At 28.9% G+C, this 17,802-nt stretch overlaps 1 protein-coding gene across 3 annotated transcripts; it reads right to left on the reverse strand.

The window, feature by feature from the left end:
* Nucleotides 1-12,519: 12,519 nt before the first annotated feature.
* On the reverse strand, nucleotides 12,520-16,268 carry LOC101508719 (ACT domain-containing protein ACR4). 3 transcript variants are annotated; one of them, XM_004490196.4, is made up of 8 exons: nucleotides 16,127-16,268; nucleotides 15,213-15,300; nucleotides 15,077-15,122; nucleotides 14,830-14,944; nucleotides 14,637-14,704; nucleotides 13,942-14,532; nucleotides 13,694-13,798; nucleotides 12,520-13,209 (listed from the first exon to the last, which is right to left on the reverse strand). In XM_004490196.4, the coding sequence occupies exons 1-8, from the start codon at nucleotides 16,128-16,130 to the stop codon at nucleotides 12,874-12,876; spliced, it is 1,353 nt and encodes a 450-aa protein (XP_004490253.1). In that variant the 5' UTR covers nucleotides 16,131-16,268; the 3' UTR covers nucleotides 12,520-12,873. The 3 variants fall into 3 exon arrangements, with proteins under 3 accessions (XP_004490253.1, XP_004490255.1, XP_004490254.1); XM_004490198.3 differs by lacking the exon at nucleotides 16,127-16,268 and adding an exon at nucleotides 15,443-15,586; XM_004490197.4 differs by lacking the exon at nucleotides 16,127-16,268 and adding an exon at nucleotides 15,411-15,538.
* Nucleotides 16,269-17,802: the final 1,534 nt, after the last annotated feature.

A 17,802-nucleotide genomic window follows, 5' to 3' on the forward strand; every position in this document is an offset into this window, starting at 1 on the left:
ACTCATTGTTTTGCTGGAAAACAACATAGAGTTTATTTCATAATACTGGTCCTCATAGGAGGCAAAATATTCTTGATTTAGTTCATACTGATGTTTGTATGATGAATAGTAAATCTCTTGGTGGTGCATCATATTTTGTTACTTTTATTGACGACCACTCTAGAAAAGTGTGAGCTTTTCCTTTGAAATCTAAAGACCAGATATTTGGAGTCTTCAAGCACTTTCATGCAAGTGTTGAAAGAGTAAAGGGAAGAAAATTGAAATGTGTTCGATCAGATAATGGTGGTGAATACAAAGGTCCTTTTGAAGAGTATTATAGAGAACATGGAATCAGGTTTGAGAAAACAGTTCCAAAGACACCTCAGCATAATGGTGTTGCAGAGAGAATGAATCGTACGATTAATGACATAATCAGATATATTTATCAAAATGCAAAATTATCGAAATCCTTTAAACTGCAGTGGATTTGATGTTCCAAATAGAGTGTGGACAGGGAAAAATGTCTCTTACCGTCATTTGAGAGTTTTTGGTTGCAGATGTTTTGTTCACGTTCCAAGAGATGAGAGGTCTAAGCTTGATAGTAAATCCAAACAGTGTATATTCGTCGGTTATGGTGATGAAGAATTTGGTTATAGATTGTGGGATCCGGTTGACAAGAAAATTATCAGAAGTCGAGATGTGATATTTCTTGAAGACCAGACTATTGAAGATTTTGATAAAGCTGAAAAACAGAAACTAAATTCCAGAAGTTACATTGAAAATGTTGCGCCTAAGCCCCCTACAGAAACCTTTGTTGATGGGGGAGATATACAGGTAGATAATGAGAATGTAACTGATGATCATGTGCCTCACCATGATGAGCAGGTTCCAATTGAGCTTCCAGCTGAGTTTGAGTTGAGAAGATCTACTAGAGAACGTCAACCTTCTCAAAGATATTCTCCACATGAGTATGTGATGATCACTGATAGTGGAGAGCCAGAGTATTATCAAGAAGCTATTACAAATGTTGATAAAGAAAAGTGGTTAAAGGCCATGCAAGAAGAGATGAATTCCTTGCATGAGAATCACACATTTGATTTGGTAAAGTTGCCTAATGGTAGAAAAGCACTCAAGAACAAATGGGTATACAAGATAAAGACAGAAGATAATAGTTTTCAACCAAGATACAAAGCAAGATTGGTTGTGAAAGGTTTTATTCAAAGAAAAGGTATTGACTTTGATGAAATCTTTTCACATGTGGTGAAGATGTCCTCTATCCGAGTTGTGCTTGGGTTAGCAGCTAGTTTGAACCTAGAAGTTGAACAACTTGATGTGAAAACTGCATTCCTTCATGGTGATTTGGAGGAAGAGATCTATATGGAGCAACTAGAGGGTTTCGAAGTCAAAGGTAAAGAGCAACTTGTGTGTAAATTAAAGAAAAGCTTGTATGGGCTCAAGCAAGCACCTCGACAATGGTACAAGAAATTTGATTCTTTCATGGAGAAACATGGGTACGGTAAAACTACTTCTTACCATTGTGTGTTTGTTAAGAAATTTTCTGATGGTAATTATATTATTCTCTTGTTATATGTGGATGACATGTTGATTGTTGGTCATGACACTAAGAAGATTCAATCTTTAAAGAAAGATTTGAACAAGTCTTTTGCAATGAAAGACTTAGGTCCTACAAAACAAATTCTAGGTATGAGAATCGCTCGTGATAGAAAGAATAATAAATTGTGGTTGTCTCAACACAATTATATTGAGAAGGTGTTAGAGAGGTTTAACATGAGCAATTGCAAACTTGTTAGTACTCCACTTGCTACTCATTTTAAATTGAATTCTGATAAATGTCCTACAAGTGAGAAAGACAAAGAAGAGATGAAGAAGGTTCCTTATGCATCCGTGGTTGGTAGTTTGATGTATGCTATGGTATGCACAAGGCCAGATATTGCCTATGCAGTTAGAGTTGTTAGTCGATTTCTCTCTAGTCTTGGTAAAGATCATTGGCAAGCAGTGAAATGGATTTTCAGATACCTTAGAGGCACTTCTGAAGTGTGTTTATGCTATGGAGGTGGTGAACCTGTGTTGGATGGCTACACAGATGTAGATATGGCAGGTGATCTCGATTCTAGAAAATCTACTTCTGGTTATATGATGACGTTTGCAGGGGGAGTTGTGTCTTGGCAATCAAGACTACAAAAGTGTGTTGCTTTATCTACTACTGAAGCTGAGTACATTGCAGCAACTGAAGCTTCCAAAGAACTCTTGTGGATGAAGAAATTCCTACATGAGTTAGGCCTCAAGCAAGACAAGTTTGTGTTATTCTATGACAGTCAGAGTGCGATCCATCTCAGCAAGAATCTGACTTTTCATGCAAAGTCGAAGCATATTGAAGTGCGATATCATTAGATACGAGATGCACTGAAAATGAAGTCATTTTTAATTAAGAAGATTCATATTGATGAGAATGGTTCAAATATGATGACGAATACCTTGCTTGTGTCGAAGATGATATGTTGCAAAAAGAAAGCTGACATGGTTGAGCAGTACCTTCCCACTTGAGTCGTGAGGCGGAGATTTTTTGGGTGGGCTCACTCCCCAAGTAGAACCCACCAATTTTACTAGTATTATTATTATTATTATTGAAATAAAAAGAAAAAAAAATTAATGGGCTTGGCCCACTTGAAGGTAATAAAAAGGATTTAGAAATCCCAAAGAGACACACAAACAGACAACGGAAGAAGAACGGTTGTCAGAGAAGAAAAATAAGGGTTTGGTTCTAGTGGTGGTAACAGGTGTGTAGCAAACTTGCTTCGTTTGATCTACAAATTTAGTATGTTATTCCTACCACTGAGTTTGTTATTTTAATATATAATTTGAGTAGTTTTATCTCTAAAAGTTACTTAGGCATACCCACTTTAGTGGAAGGTTGTTAGAAGGTTGTTATAGGGTTGTTATTGTTGATTGATATTTCCTATTGTTATTAGGAAGACTCTTTGTGTACCCATTAATTATTATAGTGGAAGTTTTACCGGACTAGGTCTCGTGGTTTTTATTCTCTCAATTTGAGGGAAGTTTTCCACGTTAAAATTGTGTTTGTCTCATATTTAATTTTCTGTCAATTATTATTGCTCTTGAAATTGTATTTTCTATTTGGTCATTTATCTGCACAGGTGTAGAAAAAAAAATATTCCGCATTATTGAAATAATTATTGCTAATTATCTCTAATTTTTTCCATAAGAATCTGCAAGAGCAGGAGAAAATGATAGAAACTAATAAAAAATATTATAAAATATTTTATTCAACTCAACTAAAGGTGTGTTATAATTGTTGTTTATATAATTAACTAACTACCTATAACTATTTTATCACTACACGTGTAACTAACTTCAAGTAGTTATGGAGTTGATACTTCAAAGTAACTATTTTTTTTTTATGTCTAATTATTATATATTATGTTCATCTCTCTTATGTTATTATTTTTTATTTTTTATTTATTTTTTATTGCTGACTAAGCTGAGATAAAATAGAAAGTAAATAAGATAGAATTGAAAAATCAAATCTAACATGAATAATCCATCTATCTTCTTTCCAAATTCATTCACTTGTCCTAAATTTTGTTTGACATGATAAACTATGGACAGAAAAAAAACACCCATCATTCTTCAACCTTTCCTTCTTTTTCTTCTTCTTCTTCTTCTTCTTCTTCTTCTTCTTCTTCTTTTTTTTTATCAACATCACCAAAATATCCCTTAAAAAATGGATGTCAAAACAAAATCCTAAAAAGTGAAGAGACTAAAAAAGTAAAGAACAATTATAAAATCGTCATTAGTGTTCTTGTTACTAATAATAATATAAGCAGGGTTACAAATTGTGGCCTCAATTGTAACATTGTGACCTCAATTGTAAAAATAGTAAAAATATTTGCACCTAAGTTTTATATTTTAGTTTCATTTTTAGCCAAAAAAGTTTTGTAATCTCATTTGTCTTATTATATTGGCCTTGATCATTTTTTTATTATGTAATTATTATATTGATCAATTTAATTTTTTAACCAAATTAATCCTTTAATATCATCATTTTATTTGGGTAATTCATAAAAAGGTATATTTAAAAGATTAATTTGATATAAATAAATAATTTATTAATTAAATATATATATATATATATATATATATATATATATATATTTAAAGGTTCAATTATTATGTTGATTTTTAAATAAGTCACTAAACTATAATAGATTGTAATAAAATCTTCGAACTAATATACTTTTTATAAGTATATCATTTTGTTATAGTCAACTAATGGTGACTAATATTAGTGAAATAAAATGACCTAATTATAAAAAATATATTACTGCATAGAGCTGATTAAAAAAAACAATTTAGCGACTTATTCAAAAAAAATTTAAATAGTTTAGACGAACTATTAAAACCTAAAAGAAAAATATACAGGTCCAATTAAAAGTATGTTAGTAATATTAGCAGAGCTACCTTTAGAGTCTGTTTGGTTGATGAGAAACAAACAAGAGAGAAAAAAAGAAAAGACAAAGAGAGAAGAGATAGTAGTTTTCTCTTGTTTGGAATGCAATGAAATAGAGAATAGAGATTAAAAAAATCATGGGGTCCACCATTTTGTGCTTTCTCCGCAAAGCAGTGAAGAAATAAGTGAAAAAAGTCTTTTAATTTTTTTTTCCATATCTACCCTTCCAACCAATTTTTGTATTTTCATTATTATGTTGCAATAATGGTTTTGGAATTGTCTAACACGAACAAATAAGCTACTGCATGATTTATTTATTGCCAGAGCGACGAGAAAAAATAGGAGTGAAGAAGGCAATAGTGTCCAAATTGGAAGAAACTCTCGCATAATACATATCAATGGATGTTTTAATTTCTTTTATTGGGTTTGGAGATGTACATGTGGAGGAGGAGGGATGCAGATAATCAGAGATTTTCTTTTGATATTTATTCCTTAACTTTTTTCCATTAGATTTTCTTATTAAATTAAAAAAAGTTGCATTATGTTTTCTTGTTAAAATTGGAAATTTAATAATAATAATAATAATCTAATTCATTATTTAAATTGATTTTTTTTAAATCAATCTAATCCATTAAAAGTACAAGAAAATTGAACTAAGCTATTTGATAAATAAAAACCAATAAATTAATTTTGATGAAAGTATTTAATTAAGGGAATTTTGGTACTTCTAAAAATGATCAACACATCTCTTTTCTCTATTTCTTTCATCTTTCTCTTATACCAATCAACACATCAAATCAACTCTATTTTTCAAATATTTATCTCTTCTTGCACTCTTTCTCATATTTTTCTCTCTTCTCAATTTCTTATCGCTACCGATCAAAACCTTAGACTGTGTTCGCTGACCAACAACTTTGTAACTTTTTTTTTAAAGTACTATAAACCTCCAAAAATACGGGGAGAGAGAGAGAGAGAGAGAGAAATACTCTCTTAGCATTATACAAAATAAAATATCTAGAAATCAAAATCATAATCAGATTCATAGTAACAACAAAAGATTGATAAAATAAAAGGAAAAAAATAGAATCAGACTTTCTATTTTATCGATGTTATTTATAAATTTTTTTCCTTTTATTTTTATGTTATTGATGGTAGAACATATTTTGAAATTATAGGAATTGGAATTGCAGAAAATGAGTTGAGAATTAAGTTTATTTCAGTTACTTGCTGCACAAGCAATGTGCCCAGTTTTGAGTATTTATCAAACAATTTTGAATAGTAACACTCAAACTAACTAACTAACTTTCTTAACAACATTTTAACCATCCTAACTGACTTACAATCACAAGTAATAATTTGTGAATTAACTTTTTTTAACACTGTTCTAATTCAAAATGATTATGGTAATGTTAATCCAAGTTTGTCCCTCATCTCGTGGAACTTCGCCCTCTTCAAGCCTTTTATTAGAATGTCAACCTTTTGATCATAGGTACTGCAGTGTTCTAGCTTTATCTTACCTTTCATCACCTGATCTCTTAAGAAATGGAACTTTGTTTCTTGTGTTTGCTTTTTTCATGAACACTTGGATGTTTTGCTAGATCTATTGTTGATTTATTGTCTATCTTTATGTTCGTTACTTCATTACTTCTCAGCCCCAGTTCCATCATCAATTTTGCCAGCCACAAAGCTTGGCTAACTCCCATTGATGCTGCCACATGCTTCACATGTAGACAATGCTATTATGTTTTGTTTTCTTGAATATCATGAGATTGGTGACTCATTTATCATAAACACATAACTTGAGGTACTCTTCGTGTCATCTTTATCCCCATACCAATCTGCATCAGTGAAGCCAACCAGTTCAACTTCATCCCCATCTTTGTAGTAATTTACCAAGATGTCTCATGCCGCCTTTGATGTAGATGCCTTTGAGATTCTTTCAAAATTGTTTGAGTCAACACTCTCCTGAATATAGAATAGTGCCTTGCAGTCCCTTCTCTTTGAATCCTCGAAGCTGCCTTGATGTATTTTTGTTAGATTCAAGCACAGTCGGTCATATCCATCTTGTACCACTTCATACACTTCTTGAGCTCCCAACAATGATTTCATTGATGCACACCATTTATCCTAGTTATTTCCATCAAGTATTGGCATATTTGATGGAAAATTTTATGATCCATTCATGATTTTTTTTTCTCTTCTTTCACTTTCACTTGTGTTTTTTTTAAGAATTGCAAGAAACTCACATTTTCACTCGTGCTTCTCTTGAATTAGAACCTAGCTTTTGATCAATTGATAGAACAGGTTTTGGAATTATAGGAATTGGAATTGCAGAAAATGAATTTAATCGAATCAAGTTTTTTCAGTTACTTGTTGCACAAGCAATGAGCCCAGCTTTGAGTATTTATCAAACAGGTTGGAATAGTAACACACTCTAACTATCTAACTAACTAACTTTGTTAGCAACATTCAAACCATACTAACTGACTTACAATCACAAGTAATCATTTGTGAATTAACTATTTTTAACAATTGATGTTATCTACAAGTTTTTTATGCTATTTACAATTTAAATAAAGAATAATTCTATTTAAATTCTTGATGTTTCTTTTTATTAGAAGTTCAATTTTTAAAATTAGAACAAAACATCTAAAATGTTTGAGATGAAACTGAATACTAGTACTTCGTACGAATTAAATCCTTATTATATTTTTGCACGCTTAAAACAAGATGATTTGGCTCTTAAGTTCAAACTCAATTGACGAATGTCGATATTACTAGGTTGTTCGTCTTATCTCGAGTTTGAATCGAAACCTCACAGTTGTATAAGTTAAGTATAGTGGTATTTACCCTCTTCTAAAAAAAATGATTTGAGATTACAATTACAATAATGTTCAACCACAATCTAACCTTAATTTTGTCAAAGATATTTTGCATTAATTAAGGAAGTGCAATTTTGGACATACAAATATGTTTTTGAGGTTTATGAACTATAAAAAAATTTGGTAACAAAATAAAAACTAGAAGTTAAACTTGTTAAATGATTAGCATATATAAGAGCATCTTTAACAGGAAAAAAAAAACTGTGCAATTAATCCCACTGGAACATATTATACTTAAACAACTCATGCACTATTTGCTTAAATGATATACATATTTTAACTCACATTTTTATACTAGTTATTTATACTGAAACCTTAAGCAACCTTAATGGAATTGTTCCTTTCATATGAAACATTATTTATATCTTACATTTAAGAAACCATGGAGGATGCCACCTAAACCAACTCCAATTGTGTAAAAGAATAAGGAGTTTCATAGCTTTAAGGAATTCACAAGCCTTTTTTTCTTTCTTTTGAATAATTTAGAAATTCATAAGCTATATCCACTAAGATGATCAAGGCAACAAATTTACTTGTTTCAAATTGGAACTAGGAAAAGTGGCCCACTTAATATCAAACTACTTAGTCTTTGGTTGTTTTACACTCAAAATATCTTACTACGAAATAAATATTTGTTAATAATAAATTAATTTTTTTTTTAATTCAGGTAGATGCATAAAATATAGTGATTTATACATTTTTTTACGGAACTGATTAATACATTTATACACACCTGCATTGATAAACAAAATTATTTAATAAACTTTTTGTTTGTTTCATAATTTTGATGATTACTTTAATCACATTTATTTACATCAATCCCATTAATTATTTAGTTTCATATTTTATACTATTTTCACAAGTATTTTATTACAGAATTCTCAAATATTTCAATACTATATTGTAACTGGTGTCTATGCAGAAATATTTTTCAAATTTTAAATAAAAAAAATATGAAATATTTAAATTCTGTTAAATAGTAATTTTGATTTTTAAGTGTGAATATTGTTCTTATAGTTCATGAATGTGCAGAAATAGCAAATATAATTTTAATTTACTTTTTTATTCATACTTTATAAATAAAATTGATCAATAAAAAATATATTTAAAAATTAAACTAATGGACTAAAAATATATTTGATAATAAAAATAATTAATATAAGATATATTTAGATATTTTTTTAAAATTTTAAAACATTCACAAACTAAAATGATTATTTACTATTTAAATTATATGGGATACTGACAATTTTTTAAAGAAGAAAAAAATCAAGATACTGAATTAAAATATAACAATTTGATGACATTTAAAATGATATTACATCATCCTTTTTATTTTAAGCTTATCCATCCATTGTATATTACTAACTTTGTACGAAATGTTGTATACTCTACTTGTTGAGGCTAATGAAAGAACAACCACGTGGCAAAACCCCGTATTGTATACAGACCGACATACTGAAAACGATATTGCAATCACGGTGGGAATGGATAGTGTATTTTTCTATTAAAATAAAATAAAATAAATACAAGTGTGAGCTTAAAAAAATGCCAAAACAAAGTATATAATATACATTCCTATGCTTTTTCTTCCCTCTATCCACATTTTTCATTGGGCCTTTTTCCCTTCTTATACTTGAAAGGTCGAAAAACAACCCCAACACTATTAGTATTATTTGGTCAAAAGGAATGTTCAAATCGTCATGGATTGGACAAGAAGTGTTTCCTCTTGGACCACTTCAAAAAGGAGAAAAATAAAATAAAATAACACAATGGGAAAGGTCATGAATTGACAAAAAAAACTTACTATAAAACTTTAGAAAACTTTTTATTGATGCATTAGATTCCCTAATCCTCTCCACCCTAATTGGATTAACCATTATATATTTTGATTGCAAAGTTTTTGGATGATAGTTGAAGAAAGGAGACATGAGGACCGTATTTCAACGTCACAAAAGATACGCATTTTTGGCAAGCTAAACCAAACTATAGTGCAAGTCTCAATCAGAAAATGATGGTAATAAATTGGCATTTAAATTTGGTATTTTACACTTCAAATTTTAGGTAGCCATCATTGTGTGTGCACAAAGTTAGCCGCCACCAAGTTGCCTTGTCCAATAAGTTATGAAATGAAGACATAGATTGGTCCTTTATATGGCAATGGAAATTTCTCACCATAATAATGGAGGGTGTGGGAAACACCCTAAAAGATATAGGCAATATGTCTATTAGGAAACCACTTATTGTTTTCATAAATGAATAATAAATAACTATTACCTTATCTCGTAAATATAATTTAATTGGTAGTGATAAAAATACAATATTAAACTTTGAATTTTAATTGAGATTCTTTACATTTAAAATGTGAACCTAACTACTAAAATTTTGATAATAAATAAATTACCATGCTACTATTTAATATTATTTTATAAAATATTAATCTCATAGTTGTATTCAATTTTTTTAATAAATTTAATTATAAATAATCAAGTAATTGAATTCAATAATTAATAAACTTTGTGCAGTGGAATTTTAGATTTTTCAGATTTAACTTAGTACTCATTTAAATTTTTGTAGTATGTTAAATTTTTGTGTTCTATTTCACTTATGTCTCGTAAATCTACAAAAACTACAAATTAAATCATTAAATTATACATTTATTTTTGTGACACAAATGTGAAAATAAATATACATTTAAATTTAAATAATTTTTAAATAGATTTTATTTTTATTTTGTCAAACTTGAAATAATCACGATTTTTTTAAAAAAATCTAAAAATTAAATATCAATTTTTAAGTTTTAGTTATAAATATCTAAAAATGTAAATAATAAATAAAATAATACTAGTATTTGTATAAGTGATGAAAAGAATAGATAACTTTTTCTTACATCAAATACATCATTACCATTTTGATGTAACAAAAGAAAATTACATCATTAACTTTTTCAATATAGACACGCCCAATTCGGACGCAAAAGAAGGTGTCTTTCGCTGTAATTTCCCACGTCCTTTCCATTTTCATGAAGTTTTTTAATAATTCAGTTATATTTGATATCATTCAAAATATTAACGTAATCTTACACAGCAAATAGGATCAGAAGGTATAATGACTATGGTATTTAAACAATTCTTTTTGTTATTGTTATTAATATTTGGGATTTGTGGCGAAAGCAACGAAGATTTGTCCCACCACATCCAATAATACGGGGGTGTGTATCTCGTGGAATCGTGCCTGTATATTTATAAAATGCTACGAATTTCTTTTTAATGTACAAAATGAGAATAATATATCTAACTCATTATTCTCATGATAATAAAATTTTATATATGTGGAACCCATATTATTTTGAGGATCTATATAAACTTTATGATCAAATGTATCTTTATTTTGTCTCAATCGTAATTATTTGTTTTTAAATGAGATAATAAATAAATTCATATATAATTCTAAGGTTTTAGTTTGAACATAAGACATTCAGTCTAATAATATTAGTATTTGTAAGTTAAATTATGTCTTACGAATTTCATCATTTTATTTAAATTTATGATTTTTAGTCTCTAATTTTTCAAATAATTACTTTTTTGTGTTTTATATTTTGAGGTTCATTAAAAGAAAATTAAACTAATTTATAATTTATAAACTATAAGATTTGTTTGGTAGGTTAACAGTGTTTTTGATAAACTACTTCATATAAATTTTGAGCCTATAATTATTTTTTTGGGGTGAATTTTATCTTTATTATTTTAACTAAAATTCTTTTTACCTTTTATAATTTATTTATCATAGTTTAAAACAAATAAACTAGCTAAGTAAATAATTTGAATAAATAATATTTTAAAATAAATAATTTATTTATTATAATTTAAAATGTATAAACTAGTAAAACAAATAAATAAATATCATATTAATAAATTTTAAATTAACAATATAATTTTTAAATTATTAACTTTAAAATATTTTAAATATTAATTGATATATAATTTATTATTAATTAATAATATCATTTTACATTTTTAAGCTAATTGAACTACTAACTTTACCTACCACTTCAATTAACATATCAATTATAAGTTATAAACTAACAACTAGTTTTTCGCATATCGACTATCAGATATCAATTTGCTTATCAGTTATTAGCTAATTTTTATAAAATAAAGCGTAAATTTTTCATTAGTTAGACTAGTGATTCAACCATTATGAAACTATCATTAGTAGAAAAATCGAAGCAGTTTTTAAATTCTCAATTAACTTCATAAAATATCTCGTAACCACGTGTTTCTTTAATTAACTACCACATTTGTGTTCACAGGTCGTTTTAGTTTAATTTTGATTTAATTTGATATTCAAATCAATCAAAAGGACATACTTTGGTTTGATTTAAATTGACATTTAAGATCTGAGAAGAAAGTGTAATTCTTATAATTTAAATTTCTAACTTTGTTTTCAATTATATATATTAATATATTATAATTTCTATCTTTATCGAAAAATATAAACGATGATACAAAGAAAACTTACGTAATGCACTACACGGACATCGTATTTAATTAGAAAATATATAATAAGAAGATGGTTGGTTCAGATCCACAGACATACATGTCTAATATTATATTCAATACATATTATCTAAACCGTACCTATTTGAATTCGACTGTGAACCTGTTCAAAAACTTTCTCAACCCAAAGAGCACAGTTTAGTTTAGATTCCATTTTAGTTTAATTCGATTTTATTGCACACCCCTAATACCACAATCCAAAACCCGAACAAAGGCCAATGAAACCCACACCAACCAAAATCCTTAGAAAACCCACGAGCACAATGACCAACAACAACCATCATTTTTATGTACTTCTCATCTTCCAAAATAACCTCAAGAAGATTCCTCAAAATCGATTACTGTAACAACATTTCTGTCAACTTATCTACAAGTGAATGGCAAAATGTTTGACTTTATATTAAGTTTAAGAAGTTAAAAAACCAACGTGAATGTTAAAAAAGATAACTAAAATAAATAATATGTAAAAAAAAATAAAGAAATCAAAAACATGTTTAACTAATTTAAGCCTAAATAATAATACTACTAAAATAGATTCCATTTTAAATTAATAATGAAAATAAAGAATTAGTGGGCAGAATTACTAAAGAAGAGTAAAAGACACTAAAGATAAGAAAATATGTAAGCTTCCTAAAAATCAAATGAGTATATATACAAATGATGACACTTGAAACTTTCAAGGTTTACACAATCAAGTTTCTCAATTTGCTTTCATTACTCCAACTACCGATTGGATTCATATTGATTAGTAAAAAAAGCTAAAGCTAAAGCATGAGGGGTTTAAGAATTTACAACCAAACACTCCCTAAGGTTCAACCTTTTTTAAGATATGCTAGTGTTCCTACTCACTAAACTAAAGTCAAACTTCCTCTAAACCATAACCATTTTGCATCTCCAAATGATTAACTATACAATAAAGGAGAGCACACACACACAAACACAAACACAATGACTTCTTAAATATTCAAGAGTAAGACTTAACCAATCCAAAGTTAACAAATGATCTAGACTTGAAAAGTCCACTAAAGATAGATGATCTTGTAGGAGAATCTTGAGGTACAGATTCAGGACTACCCTTTACTTTTAGTATTGTGTTTCCAATTGTTTGCCTTATGGATTCAATTGTCTTAGAATCAACAACACAACCAGAAGCTCCACGAACATAGAAAGTGTTAACAGCTTTTCCACCTTTGGTTGTTACTTCTGCCCTTGTAACAGTGAGACTATTCTCTCTAAAGATACGTGTGACATTAGATAATAGTCCAACCCTGTCGGTGGTGCAGATTTCAAGCTTCAAACCCTTGAACGACGAAAAAAAACACAAGACAAATCAGTAGTCATCATATAATATTAATTAATTTATTTATTAATTGTGGACAAATCAAAGGGGTGGTTGATGGAGAAATAAGCCAAATATACCTAACTGGCACTTGTTATAAAATAAACAACAAAAAGACACTACTTTAGATTCAGAAGACTTTTTTTACTAAAATATTATTTAGGTTCTGTTGAGCCAACAAAATTTTGGGTAGCTTCAAAGTAGACCAACAAATTTGTAGTCAAAGTCTATCAACTGCTATTCAACTAACCTTGGAACATTATCACAAGTAGCAAGATTATTCACATGATATTTAAACATAAAGGGTCATAGTCAGCATAAAGTTTGAGTGAAAATTAAGAATAGATCACATAGCATAGAAAAATAATAATGTTTTGGCAATATACAAGCTAAGAAATGAAAAGGGCCACTGCAGGAAGTCACAAATTCAAATTAAGTCCCTTACCTCAGAAACTCTTCTCTCAATTGCAGCTTCAAGACATTGTATCACTCTTTGTCTTTCCGCATCTGATTTTACAGGTGAACCATCTATATGCTTGATGTAATATTCCTACAATATAACACCATAAAAATGTTATAGGCAATGAAATAATCATTGAACACCAACAAAGTATAGACCAAGCAACCAAAGGAATCAAACATGTCTGTGTTTCTGTGAATTTGAACAGAACAAAGTGGTAAAATTCTATATACCTGATATGCTTGTGGCCCCTCAGCATCAATATTTGCATGAAAAACGACATATTGCATATCTGTCAAAGTACAAACAGTGTCGAAAAGAAGTTTCGGCCTATCCTTCGATTCAATGGTAACAACAGAATAATCTTTATCAGACCAATTAACAACATTAACATTTGGTCTTTGCTTCTCATCAAAGTCATCATCATCGACACGTTCGTAATCTCTATCAGCAAACATCATCTGATGAAGCCTTCTATCGGTATGCGTGGAATCATCAGTGACAACTGTTTTAGCACCCCTTTTCCTATTTCCACCACCAAGCACATTGCATAGAAGCTCCTTGATTAGTGAAAGCCTCTGAGGATCAGTTATAGCAGAACCAGTTTCCTCGTCATTAACATGCATTACAGCGGCTGCGCGCATGTTATGTGTCCAAACTTCGGCATTCACTATGTTGCATTTGAGGTTGGTAAGAACCGCACTCACTTCCGAGAGTAACCCTGGTCTATCACTTCCCATTAGCTCTATCGCAGTGTGATCCATTGTTTGTTTAACACCGACAGATCTCCCAGGCGATGGAAAGCATGATTCCGGACCGAGAGACTAAAGCAAAAAATAGAATCAATCAAACAATGTATACTAGTCAATGATTTTATACATTAAAGATGAACACAGAACTTCAAAAAATAAACAAATTAGACACTCACCTTTCTAATGTAATCCAAAATGGCTTCATCTGTGACCTTGTTTCCATCTTGGTCAGTTACATTAAAAACTGAAATAGCACAACAAAAAAGATCAACTTTTTCCACCCCAAAAAATTTGATTATCAATAGATCAATAAATAAATTTAGAGGGAAAAAAGTAAAAAAATATTACATATTAAACAAAAATTATTACCATCCATGAACCATCCACCATCAGAAGATATGTAAGCCTTAGTAATGATGAGATTTAAATCAGTGAGGATTTGAACAACTTCTAGAAGTATTCCATGTTTGTTTGCACTATCAACCTTCAAAAACAAATTAACTTTCATTACCCCAAAATTTCAAAAAAAAGTGTCATTAAAGTAAAAAATTAAAAGCTTTTCATAAATTGAAGCATACAAAAAAAAAAGGAAAAAAAAAAAGGGACATGGACATACCCTTATAACAGTGGCATTCTTGCAGGCTTCATTATCAATTACAACCCTGAAAAGACAAGTCAACAACAAGGAATCATAATCATTGAAATTTTGTATCTTTTTATTAAATGGAAAAAAGGGAAATAAAAATTGGTACCTAGGAGGGTTCATTCTCCTGAAGAGTTTCTCATATTCATCATCCATGTAGTGAGAAGAGAAGCTCATGTTGACCTCAGAAATAAAAGCTATGAGAGAGAAACAAAAACAACAAACCAATCAGAAGATAGAACCACCATAGCCAATGAAAATCAAAAGCTAATGAAAACTCAACAATAAATAAATACTATATATATACACATATATAATAGGATAATGATGGGGTATAACCCTCTTTAGGAAGTTCTAGCCAAATTGTAGAGAGAGAAGAATATAAGGGTTGGGGACAAAGTGATGTGTGTAAAAAGAGGGTGACCAATTGTAAAGAGATATGAATATAAATATAAATACAAGAATATAACAAGTTAATGAAGAAAGCCAGAACCCAAAAAAAAAAAAAAGTAGTTGGATAAGAATAAGCTCTTTTTTGTGTGTGTATGCTTAGCTGTTAAATTTGTTAAAAAGAAAAAATCACAAAAGAGAACCCATTAGGCTAATGAAACCATATTGCTAACTCAACACACCCAAAGGACAGAGTGTGAGGGCCACAAGGCACATAGAAAGAGAAAGAAGAAAAGATGAACTCAACAAATTAGAATATGGATGAGAAAATAATTGAATTTTTTACAAAGAAAGAATGAAAATTTTCAAACTAAAAAACCCATGATTTCATCTTGCTACCTAATTGAGGACTTAACAAAGACTTTTTTTCTTTACTCAATATAACAAAGACCTTGCAACCTAATTTCATCACACATGAACCAAAAACAACAACAACAAAGAGATTTAACAAAACGGTTAAGCCCAAAACCAAAACCATAGAAAAAATAATTAAAAAAAAAAGTTGGAATGCACAAAACCAAGAAACAACAGAAATCTAAGAACAGAGAACGAGAAAGGAAAAACAGAACCTACCCATTAGAGTTCTTGAGGATTGGTGATATGATACAGTAAAAGTTTCTTAGGTTCTCTCTCAAAGGAAGAGTCTCTGTGAAATTTGTTGTTGTTTCAAAGCAACAGTGCATATATATACACAAAATTATGAGTTTTCAATTTCTTATATAAATAAATAAAAATAAAACACCCCACTGGGATCTCACAAGACACTTTTAATCTTCTCTTTATAATACCTACTAAAATAAAATAATAAAATAATAATAGCAATAATAAATTATAAAACTATTATAGTATTTAATTTAATTAATAAAATATATAAAGAGAAAATGAGGGAAAAAAATATATGAAAAATGAGAAGCACCCCGACACGATGCTCCAAAACCTGCAACTTAAAAAAGTATACAAAAAAAATGCAGACCCTCTTTTCTCTCTTTTGATTTGTATGTCACTATCTTTATTATTTTTCTGTTAGGATTCAAAAACAGAATGTTAATATTGGAATTTGATAACCGAAGGCGCACGTTAGTAAACAGTGATGTACGGTTTCGCGGTGTAATAAAGGAAGGGAAGACCACATGAGAGGATGGTGGTGTGGTGGTGTTGAAGAGCGCGTGAAGGGTTAAATGAACCACGTGCTCAAGAATATATGATAAATGCTAGTAATTAATGACTACCATTATATTTTTCATTCCCTAAATAAATACACAATATGTTTTTTTTACCCTAATTAAGTAAATATACAATGTGCGTTTTTGTTTTGTTGAAAAAGAAAAGTGTATTTTTCATGATTTCTTTAATAGTGGAGTGTGCGAAAATTGTTGTAAGTTCAGTCGCTACCTATTGGTTGTCTGGAGGAATAGTAAAATGAAATACACAAAATTAAATGGTTATATGTATTTTTAGTTCTTATAAATAAAAATATAATTTTTTATTTTTATAAAATTGTATATTAAACGGTTTTAGTCGTTGTCGAAATAGAATATTTTTAATTTAAAATTTTTTGATCATTTTTTAAAAATATATTTATAATTTTATAGAAGTTTTTTTTACAAAAATTTAACTTTTTGAGTAATTAATTAAATATAAATTTTTAAATGTAAAAAAATCACGATAAATAAAAATATAAAAAATAAATTTTGAGCTAAATTTATGAGGAATTTTTCATAATATAATAATCATGTGTAAAAAAAAAAATCATTCATAAATATCCGTTGACTTAACGAGAAGTAAAACTAGAAGGTTGATATTGTTAGGTAGAACGTATTGTTTGAACCGAGATCTCGCTATGTTAGTTAATTATGTTAGTATTTATAATATCTTCCAAAATAAAATAAAAATTAGATGCATAATAATTTTGTATAGACTAAAAATTATATTTTTATTTTATGAATACTGAAATTAAAATATTAAAATTATATAGAAACTAAAATATAGTTACCCTAAAAATAAATAAACAAGAGTAACAAAATGAATTGAGTTCTCATGTTCAATCTATTTAATCTATTATTTTCATATTTAACTTTAAATAATTTTGGATAACATAAATATAATGAAATTAAAACAAATAAATTAAATTAAAGTGAATGTTATCCATATCTTAGTATAAAGGGAATATAATTACCAAAAGTTATAAATAGTGGTTAGACATTTATTAAATAAATTTGCTTTAGCAACCCTTATAAATTATAAAATGG

This window comes from Cicer arietinum, chromosome 2 (assembly GCF_000331145.2).
Source record: "Cicer arietinum cultivar CDC Frontier isolate Library 1 chromosome 2, Cicar.CDCFrontier_v2.0, whole genome shotgun sequence".
Lineage (NCBI taxonomy): Eukaryota > Viridiplantae > Streptophyta > Magnoliopsida > Fabales > Fabaceae > Cicer > Cicer arietinum.

What these genes read in the sequence shown, in the direction of transcription:
- LOC101508719 (XM_004490196.4), bottom strand. An exon ending in AGGAGAATGAACCCTCCTAG is followed by an intron (nt 15,123 to 15,212) that starts GTACCAATTTTT and finishes TTGTCTTTTCAG; the next exon opens with GGTTGTAATTGATAATGAAG. An exon ending in TGGTGGATGGTTCATGGATG is followed by an intron (nt 14,705 to 14,829) that starts GTAATAATTTTT and finishes GTGCTATTTCAG; the next exon opens with TTTTTAATGTAACTGACCAA.